Source organism: Oncorhynchus kisutch, unplaced genomic scaffold, assembly GCF_002021735.2.
Source record: "Oncorhynchus kisutch isolate 150728-3 unplaced genomic scaffold, Okis_V2 Okis04b-Okis11a_hom, whole genome shotgun sequence".
Classification (NCBI taxonomy): domain Eukaryota; kingdom Metazoa; phylum Chordata; class Actinopteri; order Salmoniformes; family Salmonidae; genus Oncorhynchus; species Oncorhynchus kisutch.
Genome location: NW_022261981.1, coordinates 12,579,523 through 12,600,197, shown reverse-complemented (window position 1 = coordinate 12,600,197; position 20,675 = coordinate 12,579,523). Strand labels below are relative to the sequence as shown.

Here is a 20,675-nt window from a genome sequence, read left to right as displayed (position 1 = left end):
GTGGTTAGAGTGTAGAGGCGGCAGGGTAGCCTAGTGGTTAGAGTGTAGAGGCTGCAGGGTAGCCTAGTGGTTAGAGTGTAGAGGCGGCAGGGTAGCCTAGTGGTTAGTGTGTAGGGGCGGCAGGGTAGCCTAGTGGTTAGTGTGTAGGGGCGGCAGGGTAGCCTAGTGGTTAGAGTGTAGAGGCGGCAGGGTAGCCTAGTGGTTAGAGTGTAGAGGCTGCAGGGTAGCCTAGTGGTTAGAGTGTAGGGGCGGCAGGGTAGCCTAGTGGTTAGAGTGGAGGGGCGGCAGGGTAGCCTAGTGGTTAGAGTGTAGAGGCGGCAGGGTAGCCTAGTGGTTAGAGTGTAGAGGCTGCAGGGTAGCCTAGTGGTTAGAGTGTAGAGGCGGCAGGGTAGCCTAGTGGTTAGTGTGTAGGGGCGGCAGGGTAGCCTAGTGGTTAGAGTGTAGGGGCGGCAGGGTAGCCTAGTGGTTAGAGTGGAGGGGCGGCAGGGTAGCCTAGTGGTTAGAGTGTAGAGGCGGCAGGGTAGCCTAGTGGTTAGAGTGTAGAGGCTGCAGGGTAGCCTAGTGGTTAGAGTGTAGAGGCGGCAGGGTAGCCTAGTGGTTAGTGTGTAGGGGCGGCAGGGTAGCCTAGTGGTTAGAGTGTAGGGGCGGCAGGGTAGCCTAGTGGTTAGAGTGTAGAGGCGGCAGGGTAGCCTAGTGGTTAGAGTGTAGAGGCGGCAGGGTAGCCTAGTGGTTAGAGTGTAGAGGCGGCAGGGTAGCCTAGTGGTTAGAGTGTAGAGGCGGCAGGGTAGCCTAGTGGTTAGAGTGTAGAGGCGGCAGGGTAGCCTAGTGGTTAGTGTGTAGGGGCGGCAGGGTAGCCTAGTGGTTAGAGTGTAGAGGCGGCAGGGTAGCCTGGTGGTTAGAGTGTAGAGGCTGCAGGGTAGCCTGGTGGTTAGAGTGTAGAGGCGGCAGGGTAGCCTAGTGGTTAGAGTGTAGAGGCGGCAGGGTAGCCTAGTGGTTAGAGTGTAGAGGCGGCAGGGTAGCCTAGTGGTTAGAGTGTAGAGGCGGCAGGGTAGCCTAGTGGTTAGAGTGGAGGGGCGGCAGGGTAGCCTAGTGGTTAGAGTGGAGGGGCGGCAGGGTAGCCTAGTGGTTAGAGTGGAGGGGCGGCAGGGTAGCCGAGTGGTTAGAGTGGAGGGGCGGCAGGGTAGCCGAGTGGTTAGAGTGGAGGGGCGGCAGGGTAGCCGAGTGGTTAGAGTGGAGGGGCGGCAGGGTAGCCTAGTGGTTAGAGAGGAGGGGCGGCAGGGTAGCCTAGTGGTTAGAGTGGAGGGGCGGCAGGTAGCCTAGTGGTTAGAGTGGAGGGGCGGCAGGGTAGCCTAGTGGTTAGAGAGGAGGGGCGGCAGGGTAGCCTAGTGGTTAGAGTGGAGGGGCGGCAGGGTAGCCTAGTGGTTAGAGTGTAGAGGCGGCAGGGTAGCCTAGTGGTTAGAGTGTAGAGGCGGCAGGGTAGCCTAGTGGTTAGAGTGTAGAGGCGGCAGGGTAGCCTAGTGGTTAGAGTGTAGAGGCGGCAGGGTAGCCTAGTGGTTAGAGTGTAGAGGCTGCAGGGTAGCCTAGTGGTTAGAGTGTAGGGGCGGCAGGGTAGCCTAGTGGTTAGAGTGGAGGGGCGGCAGGGTAGCCTAGTGGTTAGAGTGTAGAGGCGGCAGGGTAGCCTAGTGGTTAGAGTGTAGAGGCTGCAGGGTAGCCTAGTGGTTAGAGTGTAGAGGCGGCAGGGTAGCCTAGTGGTTAGTGTGTAGGGGCGGCAGGGTAGCCTAGTGGTTAGAGTGTAGGGGCGGCAGGGTAGCCTAGTGGTTAGAGTGTAGAGGCGGCAGGGTAGCCTAGTGGTTAGAGTGTAGAGGCGGCAGGGTAGCCTAGTGGTTAGTGTGTAGGGGCGGCAGGGTAGCCTAGTGGTTAGAGTGTAGAGGCGGCAGGGTAGCCTGGTGGTTAGAGTGTAGAGGCTGCAGGGTAGCCTGGTGGTTAGAGTGTAGAGGCGGCAGGGTAGCCTAGTGGTTAGAGTGTAGAGGCGGCAGGGTAGCCTAGTGGTTAGAGTGTAGAGGCGGCAGGGTAGCCTAGTGGTTAGAGTGTAGAGGCGGCAGGGTAGCCTAGTGGTTAGAGTGGAGGGGCGGCAGGGTAGCCTAGTGGTTAGAGTGGAGGGGCGGCAGGGTAGCCTAGTGGTTAGAGTGGAGGGGCGGCAGGGTAGCCGAGTGGTTAGAGTGGAGGGGCGGCAGGGTAGCCGAGTGGTTAGAGTGGAGGGGCGGCAGGGTAGCCGAGTGGTTAGAGTGGAGGGGCGGCAGGGTAGCCTAGTGGTTAGAGTGGAGGGGCGGCAGGGTAGCCTAGTGGTTAGAGTGGAGGGGCGGCAGGTAGCCTAGTGGTTAGAGTGGAGGGGCGGCAGGGTAGCCTAGTGGTTAGAGAGGAGGGGCGGCAGGGTAGCCTAGTGGTTAGAGTGGAGGGGCGGCAGGGTAGCCTAGTGGTTAGAGTGTAGGGGCGGCAGGTAGCCTAGTGGTTAGAGTGGAGGGGCGGCAGGGTAGCCTAGTGGTTAGAGTGGAGGGGCGGCAGGGTAGCATAGTGGTTAGAGTGGAGGGGCGGCAGGGTAGCCTAGTGGTTAGAGTGGAGGGGCGGCAGGGTAGCCTAGTGGTTAGAGTGGAGAGGCGGCAGGGTAGCCTAGTGCTTAGCGCTGTCGTTCTGCCCCTGAACAAGCAGTTAACCCACTGTTCCCAGGCCGTCATTGAAAATAAGAATGTGTTCTTAACTGACTTGCCTGGTTAAATAAAGGTAAAATTATGGTTGTTTTGAATGAATCTTCACAGTCCCTAAGTCCAGAACAGACTATGGGAGGGGCACAGTACTACATAGAGCCATGACTCCATGGAACTCTATTCCACAGTACTACATAGAGCCATGACTCCATGGAACTCTATTCCACAGTACTACATAGAGCCATGACTCCATGGAACTCTATTCCACAGTACTACATAGAGCCATGACTCCATGGAACTCTATTCCACAGTACTACATAGAGCCATGACTCCATGGAACTCTATTCCACAGTACTACATAGAGCCATGACTCCATGGAACTCTATTCCACAGTACTACATAGAGCCATGACTCCATGGAACTCTATTCCACAGTACTACATAGAGCCATGACTCCATGGAACTCTATTCCACAGTACTACATAGAGCCATGACTCCATGGAACTCTATTCCACAGTACTACATAGAGCCATGACTCCATGGAACTCTATTCCACAGTACTACATAGAGCCATGACTCCATGGAACTCTATTCCACAGTACTACATAGAGCCATGACTCCATGGAACTCTATTCCACAGTACTACATAGAGCCATGACTCCATGGAACTCTATTCCACAGTACTACATAGAGCCATGACTCCATGGAACTCTATTCCACAGTACTACATAGAGCCATGACTCCATGGAACTCTATTCCACAGTACTACATAGAGCCATGACTCCATGGAACTCTATTCCACAGTACTACATAGAGCCATGACTCCATGGAACTCTATTCCACAGTACTACATAGAGCCATGACTCCATGGAACTCTATTCCACAGTACTACATAGAGCCATGACTCCATGGAACTCTATTCCACAGTACTACATAGAGCCATGACTCCATGGAACTCTATTCCACAGTACTACATAGAGCCATGACTCCATGGAACTCTATTCCACAGTACTACATAGAGCCATGACTCCATGGAACTCTATTCCACAGTACTACATAGAGCCATGACTCCATGGAACTCTATTCCACAGTACTACATAGAGCCATGACTCCATGGAACTCTATTCCACAGTACTACATAGAGCCATGACTCCATGGAACTCTATTCCACAGTACTACATAGAGCCATGACTACATGGAACTCTATTCCACAGTACTACATAGAGCCATGACTCCATGGAACTCTATTCCACAGTACTACATAGAGCCCTGACTCCATGGAACTCTATTCCACAGTACTACATAGAGCCATGACTCCATGGAACTCTATTCCACAGTACTACATAGAGCCCTGACTACATGGAACTCTATTCCACAGTACCACACAGAGCCATGACTACATGGACCTCTATTCCACAGTACTACACAGAGCCCTGACTCCATGGAACTCTATTCCTCAGTACTACATAGAGCCATGACTACATGGAACTCTATTCCACAGTACTACATAGAGCCATGACTCCATGGAACTCTATTCCACAGTACTACATAGAGCCCTGACTCCATGGAACTCTATTCCACAGTACTACATAGAGCCATGACTCCATGGAACTCTATTCCACAGTACTACATAGAGCCATGACTACATGGAACTCTATTCCTCAGTACTACATAGAGCCATGACTCCATGGAACTCTATTCCACAGTACTACATAGAGCCATGACTCCATGGAACTCTATTCCACAGTACTACATAGAGCCATGACTCCATGGAACTCTATTCCACAGTACTACATAGAGCCATGACTCCATGGAACTCTATTCCACAGTACTACATAGAGCCATGACTCCATGGAACTCTATTCCACAGTACTACATAGAGCCATGACTCCATGGAACTCTATTCCACAGTACTACATAGAGCCATGACTCCATGGAACTCTATTCCACAGTACTACATAGAGCCATGACTCCATGGAACTCTATTCCACAGTACTACATAGAGCCCTGACTCCATGGAACTCTATTCCACAGTACTACATAGAGCCATGACTCCATGGAACTCTATTCCACAGTACTACATAGAGCCATGACTCCATGGAACTCTATTCCACAGTACTACATAGAGCCATGACTCCATGGAACTCTATTCCACAGTACTACATAGAGCCATGACTACATGGAACTCTATTCCACAGTACTACATAGAGCCATGACTCCATGGAACTCTATTCCACAGTACTACATAGAGCCATGACTCCATGGAACTCTATTCCACAGTACTACATAGAGCCATTACTACATGGAACTCTATTCCACAGTACTACATAGAGCCATGACTACATGGAACTCTATTCCACAGTACTACATAGAGACATTACTACATGTAACTCGATTCCACAGTACTACATAGAGCCATGACTACATGGAACTCTATTCCACAGTACTACATAGAGCACTGACTCCATGGAACTCTATTCCACAGTACTACATAGAGCCATGACTCCATGGAACTCTATTCCACAGTACTACATAGAGCCATGACTCCATGGAACTCTATTCCACAGTACTACATAGAGCCATGACTACATGGAACTCTATTCCACAGTACTACATAGAGCCATGACTACATGGAACTCTATTCCACAGTACTACATAGAGCCATGACTACATGGAACTCTATTCCACAGTACTACATAGAGCCATGACTACATGGAACTCTATTCCACAGTACTACATAGAGACATGACTACATGGAACTCTATTCCACAGTACTACATAGAGCCATGACTACATGGAACTCTATTCCACAGTACTACATAGAGCCATGACTCCATGGAACTCTATTCCACAGTACTACATAGAGCCATGACTACATGGAACTCTATTCCACAGTACTACATAGAGCCATGACTCCATGGAACTCTATTCCACAGTACTACATAGAGCCATGACTACATGGAACTCTATTCCACATCAGGTAACTAACAAAAGCAGTAAAATCTGATTTAAGAAACAGATAAAAATACACCTTATTGAACATTGAGGACAGAGACACACACACACACACACACACACACACACACACACACACACACACACACACGGATTGTGTTGTAGTAGAGTAGTGGCCGGAGGGCACACAATGTATTGTGAAATCTGTTGTAAAATGTATTTTAATGTTTTTTAAAAATGGTATTATTATGTATATTACTGCCTTCATTTGTGCTGGACCACAGGAAGAGTAGCGGCTGCCTTGTACAGTCTGACTTGTGATGGGACTGTTCACCAAAAGTGAGCCTTTATGTTAGATTCCTAGGGGCTACTTTCACCAACTACCTCGTACCCCTCTACACATTGACTCGCTCCTTGTATAGCTTCGTTATTGCTATTTTATTGAGTAACGTTAACTATTTGCTTTTTTTAATTTTTATTTAAGACATTGTTCTTACGTTTTCAATCTGTATTGTTGGTTAATAGTTCGTAAATAATTGTTCCACGGTCAAATCTACACCTGTTGTATTCGGCGCAAGCGACAAATACAATTTGAACTCCGTGTTTACTTGGTAAGTTATGCAGTGAAAGTTAGCCAGTTAGCAGATAGTTGTAAACTGACTTTGACCTTCTGCCAGCCTGACAAGATAACATTAGCCAAATGACAAGCTTGCTACCCAAATATTGCTGTGAATACTTGTGTTTCTCTTGTTTGACAGACTGCGGTTGTCCTAAAAACAGAATTACTACATTCATGTAAAGCTAGATAGCAAGATGGCTAACTATTTCATTTGAGCTAGTACCACTAACTAACCAGTTAGCTTGGCTAACTATTAAGGTCATTTGCAGGGCCTGCGATGGACTAACAACTGACTGTAACCCCCGATAAGACCCCAAAACGTACCATTCTGGAGGAGATGACTGCAGGACTGTGCTTTGTGTTGGAAAGGCTCCTCTGCAACGCCTGGAGGTTGCAGTTAAATCGCAGGACGTTTCTCAAAGAGAGATACATTGCGTTATTAACCCAGCTGTCCCTTCAGACCAGGGCGGAACTAAAAATGAGCCAACTACACGTCTGTGTTAGGGGGGCGGAAACATATATTTGCAACATTTCTTGTGCACGTGAGGGGGGGTATCATTTAAAGCAGCACACCGAATCAAAAGCGATATAAAAATGTTATACTACATTTGACTGTCTTCATGCCGTTGAAACAAGTGACGTTGTTTGATATTACTGTATTTGTCATTACATTTTTTTGGCCTTTTGGTTTGTCTAAACTTGTGTTGGGAAAATGCAAATGTGTAAGCGATCACGTATCCTGTATAGCCGCTAGTGGGCGCTATTTACATGTCTTTTTGACGGATCTCCACGTCAAAAATAATTTTAAATAGCGGACACACGCGGCTTTCCAGGCTAGAAATCATTCAATGTTGAGTAGCTGTTATCTCTAATAACTGATAGGCACAGAGGGATAGGTGAGCACTGCAGCTACCAATTTAATTGTCTAAACTTGAATTTATGCTATGAGGATTTTTAGGCTAAGTTGTTTCAAGTGTTGTTTGTTGATGTAGCAGTACTAACTTTAGACCCATACCCGGGCGCGAACCAGGGAACTTCTGCACACATCTATGTAGAATGCTGTTCGTTGACTACAGCTCAGCATTCAACACCATAGTACCCTTCAAGCTCATCATACTATTTTACTCATTTCAAATGTATATACTGTATTCTACTGTTTTAGTCAATGCCACTCCGACATTGCTCGTCCTAATATTTAAATATTTATTAATTACATTGTTTTACTTTTAGATGTGTGTATTGTCGTGAATTGTTAGATATTACTACAATGTTGGAGATAGGAACACAAGTATTTAGTTAGATACTACTACAATGTTGGAGCTAGAAACACAAGTATTTAGTTAGATACTACTGCACTGTTGGAGCTAGAAACACAAGCATTTAGTCAGATATTACTGCACTGTTGGAGCTAGGAACACAAGCATTTCGCTACATCCGCAATAACATCTCCTAAATATGTGTATGTGACCAATAAAATTAGATTTGATTCGATTTTTAATTATAGATACAGTTCGTATGGGTTTAATGCCAATTTTCGGTATAAACAGCCTCTACAATATAGCCTCTTCAGTGTCACCAGCGAAGCACCATCACACCTCCTCCTCCATGCTTCACGGTGGGAACCATACATGCGGAGATCATCCGTTCACCTACTCTGCGTCTCACGAAGACACTGCAGTTGGATGCAAAAATCACACATTTGAACTCATCAGATCAGAGGACAGATTTCCACCGGTCTAATGTCCATTGCTTGTGTTTCTTGGCCCAAGCAAGTCTCTTCTTATTATTGGTGTCCTTTAGTAGTGGTTTCTTTGCAGCAATTCAACGATGAAGGTCTGATCCACGCAGTCTCCTCTGAACAGTTGATGTTGAGATGCGTCTGTTACTTGAACTCTGTGAGCATTTATTTGGGCTGTAATCTGAGGTGCAGTTAACTCTAATGAACTTATCCTCTGCAGCAGAGGTAACTCTGGGTCTTCCATTCCTGTGGCGGTCCTCATGAGAGACAGGTATCTCTAATGAACTTATCCTCTGCAGCAGAGGTAACTCTGGGTCTTCCATTCCTGTGGCAGTCCTCATGAGAGCCAGTTAACTCTCTAATGAACTTATCCTCTGCAGCAGAGGTAACTCTGGGTCTTCCATTCCTGTGGCGGTCCTCATGAGAGACAGGTAACTCTAATGAACTTATCCTCTGCAGCAGAGGTAACTCTGGGTCTTCCATTCCTGTGGCGGTCCTCATGAGAGACAGGTAACTCTAATGAACTTATCCTCTGCAGCAGAGGTAACTCTGGGTCTTCCATTCCTGTGGCAGTCCTCATGAGAGACAGGTAACTCTAATGAACTTATCCTCTGCAGCAGAGGTAACTCTGGGTCTTCCATTCCTGTGGCAGTCCTCATGAGAGACAGGTAACTCTAATGAACTTATCCTCTGCAGCAGAGGTAACTCTGGGTCTTCCATTCCTGTGGCGGTCCTCATGAGAGACAGGTAACTCTAATGAACTTATCCTCTGCAGCAGAGGTAACTCTGGGTCTTCCATTCCTGTGGCAGTCCTCATGAGAGACAGGTAACTCTAATGAACTTATCCTCTGCAGCAGAGGTAACTCTGGGTCTTCCATTCCTGTGGCAGTCCTCATGAGAGCCAGTTACATCAAAGCGCTTGATGGTTTTTGCGACTGCACTTGAAGCAACTTTAAAAGCTCTTGAAATCTTCCCGATTGACTGACTTTCATGTCTTAAAATCATGATAGACGTTGTTTCTCTTTGCTTATTTGATCTGTTCTTGCCATAATATGGACTTGGTCTTTACCAAATAGGGCTATCTTCTGTATACCACCCCTACCTTGTCACAACACAACTGATTGGCTCAAACTCATTAAGAAGGAAAGAAATTCCACAAATGAACTTTTACCAAGGCACCCCTGTTAATTGAAATGCATTCCAGGTGACTACATCATGAAGCTGGTTAACAGAATGCCAAGAGTGTGCCAAGCTGTCATCAAGGCAAAGGGTGGCTACTTTGAAGAATCTCAAATTTAAAGTTTATTTGGATTTGTGTAACACTTTCTTGGTTACTACATGATTCCGTATATGTTATTTTATAGTTTTGATGTCTTCACTATTATTCTACAATGGAGAAAATAGTAAATATAAAATAAAATATAAAAACTGGAATGAGAAGGCATGTCCAAACCTTTGACTGGTACTGTATGTTTTTAAAAGGCAGTAAATGAGTCTGAATGAACTGTTTCTCTGCAAGACAAGGCTCCGCTGATAACCAGGTGTAGCAGTGGTAAGGATTCACTCCACGGTGCTGAAAAGAAAGCTCTGCTGTTGGGACATCTTTATGTAGGCCCTAACAGTTTGTGGGCACCGTTTGTCACCGTTATATAGTGCAATTAATGTATTGTTTAGTGTTGTGTTGTGTAGTGTAGTGGCTTTGCTGGCATGCATAAAATCTTTTTTGAGTTTGCCATACCAAGATTTACATGCTAATATCGCCACTGATTCTAGTATTCTAATTCCTAATTCTATGGAAAATACTGTATCTTGAAAACCGGAAACATCCGCTTTCAGCCGCTCCCCCTGGTGAGATTTTGGTTGGCTGAGCCATATTAGAAAAGGAGGAGATAAGAATCCCAACAGGAAATGAATAGAGGAACATATAACGCTCCGCCCAGCAGACTGTCGACCAATCACGTTCCCGTTATCAGCGGTTGCTAAGCTAATCGTCAAGCAATCCCTTCTAAAGGTCTGGGTATGACTCCAGAAACGTCCCTATTTTCCTCGAAAGTACTTAATGTCATGATTTCAACGCTGTACGATATTGCAGAGGACAAGTTCAGTTTTAGATAACTGTAATATAAAGCGCCAAACAAATTAAATATATTATTATTATTATCTCAAATCCTGGAAAATATTTAATATGTTGAGCTTCTTGTTCACATAATTGGTGCTCAGGTTGGATTTTTGGTCTAGCGCCCAATTGACTCCTTGAATGAGAGAGAAGTTTAAAGGAGAGATCAGTTTTAAAACTTCAACTTTTTCTCTCATTTGCATGGTAAAAAATTTGTAGAATTGCAGAAAATTAGCTTTAAAAGTGCATACATTTCTCAACACCACCAAGATGGGGGGCCTTTTCTAAAATCCCTGTCACGGCCACCATACCCTTTTTGATCTGGTTCTGGTTTGTTCTGATTTGAAGTTGTTTGTTCACGTGACATTTTGTGAAAATTCTGGATCCGAAGTCCACGCCCCTTTCGTCGGTGATTGGTAAACAGTACTACTCCTAGTAGGAGTGGGAACATGACATGGTTGTTGTTTGTCATTCAATAAGAGATGCACAGTTTTTACCCTTCAGAAATAAAAAACTAGTCTGCTCTGTATATCTATCTTCCTGTAGATGGCAGCAATGATGCTCCTTCTGTTTAGGTGGTCCATAAATCACACAGGCAGGCGGCACTCAATGGGGAAAAGTGAAACCATGATAGGCCACCCTATGTGTTGTTTTTAATCTAACCTTTATTTTACCTTTATTTAACTAGGCAAGTCAGTTAAGAAAAAATATTATTCACAATGACGGCCTACCGGGGAACAGTGGGTTAACTGCCTTGTTCAGGGGCAAAACGACAGATTTTTACCTTGTCAACTCTCGGATTCAATCTAGCAACCTTTCGGTTACTAGTCCAACGCTCTAACCACTAGGCAGCATAAATCAGGTCGCAAACCATAAGCATTTTAATTGTTGTCCAATAATCTATGATGTTACTTGGTAATCTGGGGGCCTAATTACATGTAGGTAGCCTAATCATCATAATGAGCCCTTCATTTTAACACTATGGACCTAATCAGGTGATAACAGCGCTGAAGACCTAGTTTGTATAATTTGTTGAAAACGAATATCCATCTGTGACACAACAGATTATGGTCCTAAAGCCTGTGGCTACACCGTCTTACTTTCTCTCTCAGTTGACTGGATAAAGTAGCCTAGACGGCCTTATGGATATTCATGGCATTAGCTTTAATAATATACCACATATTTAGAATAGATACAGTTGGGTGTTTGATGATAATTGATTTTATTAAAACCCGTTTTTATTAATTGATTCCATTAAATTCAAAACGTCTCTAAAATCGGTCATGTGTCGCCAACAACGTCGGTGCCGCTCGACGACATTAGACAGCGATGACCACCCACCCTGCTCTCTGTAACTATCAGCTGTTGTCGGAACAGAAGTCCGGACGCCACTCCGATCAATTCACTGCAATCATTGTCAAAGTCCAAATATTAGCCATGTAGTGATTTGACTTTCATGTGAGGCTATATGTCTCAGCTTCTCTCATATCAGTGTTTATTCTTCGGGTCTCTTTTATCTAAATTACGACGTTAGAAAGCTCCCTTTATTAGAGTGACTCGCTTGTAGAAAAATCGAATCGGCTAATCAGTGGAACTATTGTCAATGGGATTTCAGCTTTGCGGCACAATTTTGCATCAAGACAAAGAAAAATAACTGTTAAAAGAGCTGAAAAGAGCCGAGTTACAAAATTGCAGCTTCAGTGAATATAGAATACACCCAAATAGGCTGCGAAATATTACACAAATGTTCAACATGTAGGCTAGGGCCTGCTCGTAGTCATGGACTCTGTTTTAAACTGGTGAGAGCACAGATGACTTATTATTGATCAAACTGAAACATTAGAGAAGTTATAACGGAATTTATTCATTACTGTTTAACAGAGAAGAGGAAACGATGCGGGAATAATCCGATAGAGCCCCTACTCGGTTAGCTATTTAAAACAACTAACATTCATAATAGACCCACAACACACAGCACGGTTATACTGACGGGCTACTATAGTGTCTCTCTATTGGCTCACTGATACAGGAATCAGCCTCAGGATCATGTCAATCATCCAAATCATGAGTTAATCACCTGTCACAGACACAGTTGTATTTTACAATCTGTTGTTGCCGTTTAAATCTGTAGTAATAGTCTGTGATAATGTGCTCCAAATATCCGAATGATTCAGGCCATTATAATCTACTTTTTACAGATTAGAGGGGTTTTTCTACGTTTTATGCACATGGAAAACCACGTGAATAGCCTATTCTATTGAATCTGGAAAACCACGTGAATAGCCTATTCTATTGAATCTGGAAAACCACGTGAATAGCCTGTTCTATTGAATCTGGAAAACCACGTGAATAGCCTATTCTATTGAATCTGGAAAACCACGTGAATAGCCTGTTCTATTGAATCTGGAAAACCACGTGAATAGCCTATTCTATTGAATCTGGAAAACCACGTGAATAGCCTGTTCTATTGAATCTGGAAAACCACGTGAATAGCCTGTTCTATTGAATCTGGAAAACCACGTGAATAGCCTATTCTATTGAATCTGGAAAACCACGCGAATAGCCTATTCTATTGAATCTGGAAAACCACGTGAATAGCCTATTCTATTGAATCTGGAAAACCACGTGAATAGCCTATTCTATTTAATCTGTAAAACCACGTGCCTATTGAATCACTTATAAAGAAATGTCTTTTTAACATGTGCCACAGGAGATGTTCATACCATTTTCTTTCTTTTAACAGATAACACGTAAAGGCCTATTTTATTAATGAACATAGGCTCTTAAAGGTAAGATAAAGGATAGCCTAATGATTGGATATTATTGAATTATAAAGTGTATTTGCCGAGGGGACCAATCGCAGTGTGTGTGTGTACCTGCAGGAAGTGGCCTGCTCCGTTATCTCCTCCCTCTAATGCTGAGATATGAAGTAGCTTTAACTGAGGTCACACTCACCAGCCAACTCATGGAGAGAGAGAGAGAGAGGCGCCTATAGGTTTCCTACACTTCTTCCTTTGACAGCAGAAGATAATATAGTTGAATAGAGATATTATTCAGTATCAGTACAGTGTGATCATGCAGTACCAACACAGTGCGCCTTCAGCCATGGGTGTTCCTCTTTACGCGCCGACCCCTATCCAACCCGTCCACCCAACTCCTTTCTACATCGAAGACATCCTGGGGAGAAATGAGACCCTGACCCAGTCTTCAGCGGTGGTCTCCACGCCAAATCTACCGTCACCCAATTCATCCTTCACCAGTTTGGTCTCTCCGTACCGGACCCCCATCTATGAACCGACACCGATCCACCCTGCGTTCTCTCACCACGCTGCGCTCACCGCCACGTATGCCTCCGGGGCTTTCGCTAATTCACTGTATCCATTCCACCGCTCTATGGGGGACTATACTCTGATCAGGCACGACCCGCTTGGTGAGTTCAACTCATATCAATCTCTTACTTGTTTGGATGATTTTTCTGCTGAAATTCGTTAAAGATACTTTATGTTGACAACTACTATACGTCTGTAATGACCTATGTACAATGTGTAGGCGAAAGGAGATTAAAAGTTTGTGCGCGTACTTGATTTTGAAACTAGATTCTCATTCCCTTTAGGTTTCCATCCTAAAGTGGTAGTATGTTTTAGAGGTAAAAATATGATGCTTGAACATAGTTTATTTACTTCAGGCATAATTTACCTAAATACATTAAGTTATCTGCTCAATTTTCTAATTGTTAAAGTGTTGGGCCACTTAAATCAACCACCTTGAGTTTTTTTTGTGCAAAATCCGTTATTGTTTCTAACATCCGATGCATCCTGCGACTAAAACATGCTCTAAATCACTTGTTATTCCAGCATTAAAGTGTCGCCCTGGGGTGAACTGCCTCTCTGTTCAGCAAGCCTGACCCTTTCCGTTCATACAGGAAGTCTTGAGCTCTCGATAGGAGTAAATCTGCTTTCAGAAGCTGTTGAATGTTTTCCTGGCGGCCTCGAGCAGCCTCTTCCCCGGGAGTCGTGCATGATGCTGATTATTTTATCGACATCCTCAATACAGACACATTCAGGAAACACTCGACTTCTGATAGCCGGGATCCGTTTGTCTGATATTGTTCATTTCCTCTGCGGTGGATTGTGACTTTATGGTTGCTAAAATAATCAAACTGCAAAACATGAAATAGGCCTATGAACTGACGCAATTTAAAATCTTTAGGGTGACTTTTGAATTTATTTGAAATTCACTATTTCATCCAATTGATTTCATTTATTAAATCATTCAATTCATGCCTATAAGAAAAATATGGGTTTGATCATTGTGCCACAAAACCAAAATATTTTTATGGTATAACGAATCATATAATTTTTTAAAAAGCGATTATTTATTTTTTGACTTTTGGAAGATATATATGTATGTGTATGTATATATATGTGTGTGTATATATATATATATATATATATATAGTTTTTTTTAAAGGATTTAACTATTGTAATGGTGATTATTATTGTATTCTTATGAGGTTAAGGTTATAGTTTAATGAGATAAGCTGATTCAAACATATGTCGATTTTAAATAGCATCAATTGCAGTATGTTGATGGTAAGGTCGTTAGTAATGAGAGAAACTGGTGAGGCAAAGCAACAGGAAACACGCGACGGATATTTTGCCATAGTTCTAGTCTCTCCACTCTGCTTCACGTTTCAATTCACCGCCTTCCTTAAAAACGGAGGTTAAACGGATGCCTGCAAAACACGGACAAGAAAGATTATAAAAACTGAGGTTAAACGGATGCCTGCAAAACACGGACAAGAAAGATGCTAAAAACTGTAAACATTTGCATAGAATCATTTAGGCCTCTGCTTGAGGAGAAACGAATCAAGTTTAACGAAAACCATTTTGATTTATTTTCACTTTTTTGGGGGGCTACTTTAAAGGTCTAACATTAAGCATATAATTCTGCCCCATTTGGCCCCACACATGTTTTTCAATATTAAATCATTATTTTTTATTTGTTTGTCTTCAAAGGTAAACAACTTCTATGGAGCCCGTTCATTCAGCGTCCACTGCACAAGAGAAAAGGTGGACAAGTCCGATTCTCCAACGACCAGACAATAGAGCTGGAAAAGAAGTTTGAGACACAGAAATACCTTTCACCCCCCGAACGAAAACGACTGGCTAAAATGTTGCAACTGAGTGAACGACAGGTCAGCAGTATGTTTTATTAGGGTCCACATCCAGTATCTATTCATGTCAGTTGGGTTTTATCCGTTTCACCCGTATCATCAATTACATTCTTTTTTTAAAGACATTTCGTTCAACTGATTTCCACATAGGCCTATAGTCTTAGGTAAATGATCTGACACACAATCTAGTAGACTGACGTTTTAAAACATTTCTCGTTGACATTGTTTTCCAGGTGAAGACGTGGTTCCAAAATCGAAGAGCCAAGTGGAGGCGACTGAAGCAGGTATGAATAAATTAGGACGGGGTTTAATGTACTTTTCGATTAAAGTTGTCAATTATGAATAGAGAAAAGGCTATTTATATCTAATTTCAAGCTAAAAAAAACAAACATTTATTGTAGATTTCGTGCTTCAGTAGCCTGTGCGTAAAATTCATGCACAATGCCAATGGCATACCCAATGTGAAATGTACGTTGTGGCTGATTGGTCACCGTTGTTGTTATTTCCCCCCAGGAGAACCCTACCGGCAGTAAGACAGATCTGGAGGACGATAGCACCGGGAGAAACTGCGAGGAGGGACCGGAGTCCGGTGTGAGCCTCAGTCCGGGCCGGGACCAGAGATGTAGGGCTACAGAGATGACGCACACTCACAGTCGGTTGCAGTGTTCCACGTCGCCTCTATCACAAGGACAAATAGAGTCAGACATTTCAGACGATACAGACCAAGAGCTGGACATAGAAGATGACATGGAGTTCCCACTGAATCCACCGATATGAAGTCATCAGATCAGTGTTTACAGGTCAATCTGGACGTTGTCCCACTGGGTGACTGACGGCCCGGGAAGAGGACCAATAGCCCGTCAGTAAACATTGTTGTAGCATCTTTCTGGGACATAGATTTGTTTTTGTATATAAATACCTGTATATTTTGTGATGTTGTTTTATTGTCATTATGAGTTTAAAAAAAATAAAAATTAATTGAGCAAAAAATGAGCGTCGGAACGGTTAGGCATGTTTTACTCTAGGACGCCCACAAACCTCACTGGACGTGAACGTGAGCATTTCACGGTACTGACGTATACAATTTGATATGAAGATCCCCTCGTACCGGTTAAAAACACGAAAGGACGTATGTGGAAGTAGTTTAGTGACATTTATTTTTTGTTAAATATTGGTACAAGTATTAAAATACAATCCTGATCTTTCTTATACCTCTCAGATATAGGACAGACACTTTAAAACAACCTTCCTTTTGATGCATTTTTTTGTTGTCGACTAAATCAAAAAGCTAAATGTTTCTTGGTATGACCATCTTAACACAATTCCATATGTTAGTTTAGTAGAACCCTTTTGAAATACACTCTTAATTAAACTAACGATATCTGGGCTGCGTCTCAATATACCACATCCGCGGATTTTGGCGCTGATTTTGGGGCTGATTCTGACGCTGGTTTTGGCGCTGGTTCTGGGTTTTGTAGATGGGATGCAGTTTATGTCAGAATTTACCATAATTGACTTTTGCGTAGCAGGTGTGTTTGTCAGACCATTACGTGACGTCCCAAAAATCTGTCTTCTCAGGAAAATGTCTCCAGAGTCTAAACAGTTTTGTTTTGCTTTACCACGCCCACAAGACTGTCTGAAGGGAACCCAGACCTGACTGTCTGAAGGGAACCCAGACCTGACTGTCTGAAGGGAATCCAGACCTGACTGTCTGAAGGGAACCCAGACCTGACTGTCTGAAGGGAATCCAGACCTGACTGTCTGAAGGGAACCCAGACCTGACTGTCTGAAGGGAATCCAGACCTGACTGTCTGAAGGGAACCCAGACCTGACTGTCTGAAGGGAACCCAGACCTGACTGTCTGAAGGGAACCCAGACCTGACTGTCTGAAGGGAACCCAGTACTGACTGTCTGAAGGGAACCCAGACCTGGCTGTTTGAAGGGAACCCAGTACTGACTGTCTGAAGGGAACCCAGACCTGACGGTCTGAAGGGAACCCAGACCTGACTGTCTGAAGGGAACCCAGACCTGACTGTTTGAAGGGAACCCAGTACTGACTGTCTGAAGGGAACCAGACCTGACTGTCTGAAGGGAACCCAGACCTGACTGTCTGAAGGGAACCCAGACCTGACTGTTTGAAGGGAACCCAGTACTGACTGTCTGAAGGGAACCCAGACCTGACGGTCTGAAGGGAACCCAGACCTGACTGTCTGAAGGGAACCCAGACCTGACTGTTTGAAGGGAACCCAGACCTGACTGTCTGAAGGGAACCCAGACCTGACTGTCTGAAGGGAACTTAGTACTGGGCCAGGAAAATGACTGGTGAAGTGAAAAGGCTATTTCTACGCCAAAGGGTCATTCCACAGTTAAACTATTATAAATCAATCCTGAGCTTTCTTATAGTGCTCAGATATAAGACAGACACCTCAAAACATACTTATTGTTTTAAATGTAATTTAGTTGCCTGTCTGACCATCACTAGCCACATCTCAGAATGTCCTTTTGGTTGAAAAGGCCTTGTCTGTTGGGTTTTCTCCGTCGAATGGAAAGCCTTTAGAAATGTATTCTAAACTCAGTGTATTTTTCATAGATTATTAATAAACAGTATTTAGTGATAAGAAATCTTCATTAATCTTGATGATTATTGAACACTCGTATCGTCACGATAAGGGATCATGCATAACCAACTGGTGACTCATTGTCGTCACGATAAGGGACCATGCCCGACCAACTGGTGACCCATTGGAGGGGAGAAAAGTCCATGTCAGTGTGTAATGACACTTCAGTGATAAAGACGTGTTGTCGTCAGATATTCACTTGGACATTTTAACAGCTTCTGTGCGTCATCACTTGGTTGCTGAGAAAAGACGAGGGATGTGTCAAGTGTCTTTATCACGTCTTCAGTTCAATATAGCTTCCTGGATCCCCTTAGTTACCAATAGAAATACTGGTAGAAACAAGGCTTCCAAAACGGTTCTTCAGCTGTCCCCGTACCATAACCCTGTTGGGTTCCAGGTAGAGCCCTTTTTGGGTTCCAGGTAGAACCCCTTTGGGTTCCAGGTAGAACCCTTTTTGGTTCCAGGTAGAACCCTTTTTGGTTCCAGGTAGAACACTTTTTTGTTCCATGTAGAACCCTCTGTAGAAAGGGTTCTCCTATGGGGACAGCTGAAGACCCCTTAAAGGTTCTAGATAGCACATTTTTCTTGTCTAAGAGTGTATCTTCCTTTTAAGTTAAAAATTAATTTCCTTGTAAATGTGCTCAATGGTTTCTACTCTATTCCTATTGGTTATTGACTAAATCCATGTTATGAGTGTGAATACAGGACATGCCTTCCATTTCCAGGAAGCCTATTTCCTGTTGAATCATCAGGATGTAGACCTGGTACATTGTTCATCACAGCTCTGTTGAATCAGGATGTAGGCCTGGTACATTGTCCAACACAGCTCTGTTGAATCATCAGGATGTAGACCTGGTACATTGTCCAACACAGCTCTGTTGAATCAGGATGTAGACCTGGTACATTGTTCAACAACACAGCTCTGTTGAATCATCAGGATGTAGACCTGGTACATTGTCCAACATAGCTCTGTTGAATCAGGATGTAGACCTGGTACATTGTCCAACAACACAGCTCTGTTGAATCATCAGGATGTAGACCTGGTACGTTGTTCAACACAGCTCTGTTGAATCAGGATGTAGACCTGGTACATTGTCCAACAACACAGCTCTGTTGAATCAGGATGTAGACCTGGTACATTGTCCAACACAGCTCTGTTGAATCATCAGGATGTAGACCTGGTACATTGTTCATCACAGCTCTGTTGAATCATCAGGATGTAGACCTGGTACATTGTTCATCACAGCTCTGTTGAATCAGGATGTAGACCTGGTACATTGTCCAACACAGCTCTGTTGAATCAGGATGTAGACCTGGTACATTGTTCAACAACACAGCTCTGTTGAATCATCAGGATGTAGACCTGGTACATTGTCCAACACAGCTCTGTTGAATCATCAGGATGTAGACCTGGTACATTATTCAACACAGCTCTGTTGAATCAGGATGTAGACCTGGTACATTGTCCAATACAGCTCTGTTGAATCATCAGGATGTAGACCTGGTACATTGTCCAACACAGCTCTGTTGAATCATCAGGATGTAGACCTGGTACATTGTCCAACACAGCTCTGTTGAATCATCAGGATGTAGACCTGGTACATTGTCCAACACAGCTCTGTTGAATCATCAGGATGTAGACCTGGTACATTGTTCAACACAGCTCTGTTGAATCAGGATGTAGACCTGGTACATTGTTCAACACAGCTCTGTTGAATCATCAGGATGTAGACCTGGTACATTGTCCAACACAGCTCTGTTGAATCATCAGGATGTAGACCTGGTACATTGTTCAACAACACAGCTCTGTTGAATCAGGATGTAGACCTGGTACATTGTTCAACACAGCTCTGTTGAATCATCAGGATGTAGACCTGGTACATTGTTCAACACAGCTCTGTTGAATCATCAGGATGTAGACCTGGTACATTGTTCAACACAGCTCTGTTGAATCATCAGGATGTAGACCTGGTACATTGTTCAACACAGCTCTGTTGAATCAGGATGTAGACCTGGTACATTGTTCAACACAGCTCTGCTCTTCATCCACTCCTCTACCTGCAGATTGAACATTACATAGCTTCTCATTCAGCAGAAAGACAAACCCCTACAGAGTTTACATGAAGCAATATGACCTGCAATGAACTAAGCTCTGAGAGTGTGTGATAAATATTTAAACTGTATGCACCTACGTGAATACTCATCGGGTTCAATGGCCCGTAGATCACCTAGACCATCCCAAAACCAATAGAATGTACATTGATTTTCACCTGTATTGTGTAATGGTTCACAAATTGTGCTCAATAGAATCAACAACGGTGAAAGAACACACAGTTTGGTCTGTGGATATTAGGTGAAACATTGAGTGGATTGCTTCAGGCTCCAAAGGCCCCGTCTGATAGACATATAAATAAATAGAGTCCCTCACATCTGTCTGTTTGAATGAGGTGAGGTGCACCAATGTCATGTCCCTCTGTGTCCCTCTGTCTCTGTGTCCCTCTGTGTCCCTCTGTGTCCCTCTGTCTCTGTGTCTCTGTGTCTGTGTCCCTCTGTCTCTGTGTCCCTCTGGCTCTGTGTCCCTCTGTGTCCCTCTGTCTCTCTCTGTCCCTCTGTCTCTGTGTCCCTCTGTCTCTGTCCCCCTCTGTGTCCCTCTGTCCCGCTGTCTCTGTGTCCCTCTGTGTCCCTCTGTGTCCCTCTGTCTCTGTGTCCCTCTGTGTCCTTCTGTGTCCCTCTTGTCTCTCTCTGTCCCTCT

At 44.1% G+C, this 20,675-nt stretch overlaps 2 protein-coding genes across 2 annotated transcripts in view; one reads left to right on the top strand and one right to left on the bottom strand.

Moving 5' to 3' along the window:
• LOC116359724 (fumarate hydratase, mitochondrial-like) overlaps window positions 1–6,767 on the bottom strand; it is a 28,799-nt gene extending 22,032 nt beyond the window's left edge. The window contains exon 1 of the mRNA XM_031813077.1: window positions 6,600–6,767. Within this exon, the coding sequence (XP_031668937.1) occupies window positions 6,600–6,707 (108 nt within the window). The 5' untranslated portion in view covers window positions 6,708–6,767. The remainder of the gene's footprint in view (window positions 1–6,599) is intronic.
• Window positions 6,768–13,060: 6,293 nt separating this feature from the next.
• On the top strand, window positions 13,061–20,350 carry LOC109885922 (hematopoietically-expressed homeobox protein hhex). Its single transcript, XM_020477702.2, has 4 exons — window positions 13,061–13,559; window positions 15,148–15,326; window positions 15,539–15,589; window positions 15,819–20,350. The coding sequence occupies exons 1-4, from the start codon at window positions 13,205–13,207 to the stop codon at window positions 16,080–16,082; spliced, it is 849 nt and encodes a 282-aa protein (XP_020333291.2). The 5' UTR covers window positions 13,061–13,204; the 3' UTR covers window positions 16,083–20,350.
• The last annotated feature ends 325 nt before the right edge of the window (window positions 20,351–20,675 follow it).

What these genes read in the sequence shown, in the direction of transcription:
- LOC109885922 (XM_020477702.2), top strand. Translation starts at nt 13,205, where the DNA reads ATGCAGTACCAACACAGTGCGCCTTCAGCCATGGGTGTTCCTCTTTAC. An exon ending in TGCAACTGAGTGAACGACAG is followed by an intron (nt 15,327 to 15,538) that starts GTCAGCAGTATG and finishes ATTGTTTTCCAG; the next exon opens with GTGAAGACGTGGTTCCAAAA. An exon ending in AGTGGAGGCGACTGAAGCAG is followed by an intron (nt 15,590 to 15,818) that starts GTATGAATAAAT and finishes ATTTCCCCCCAG; the next exon opens with GAGAACCCTACCGGCAGTAA.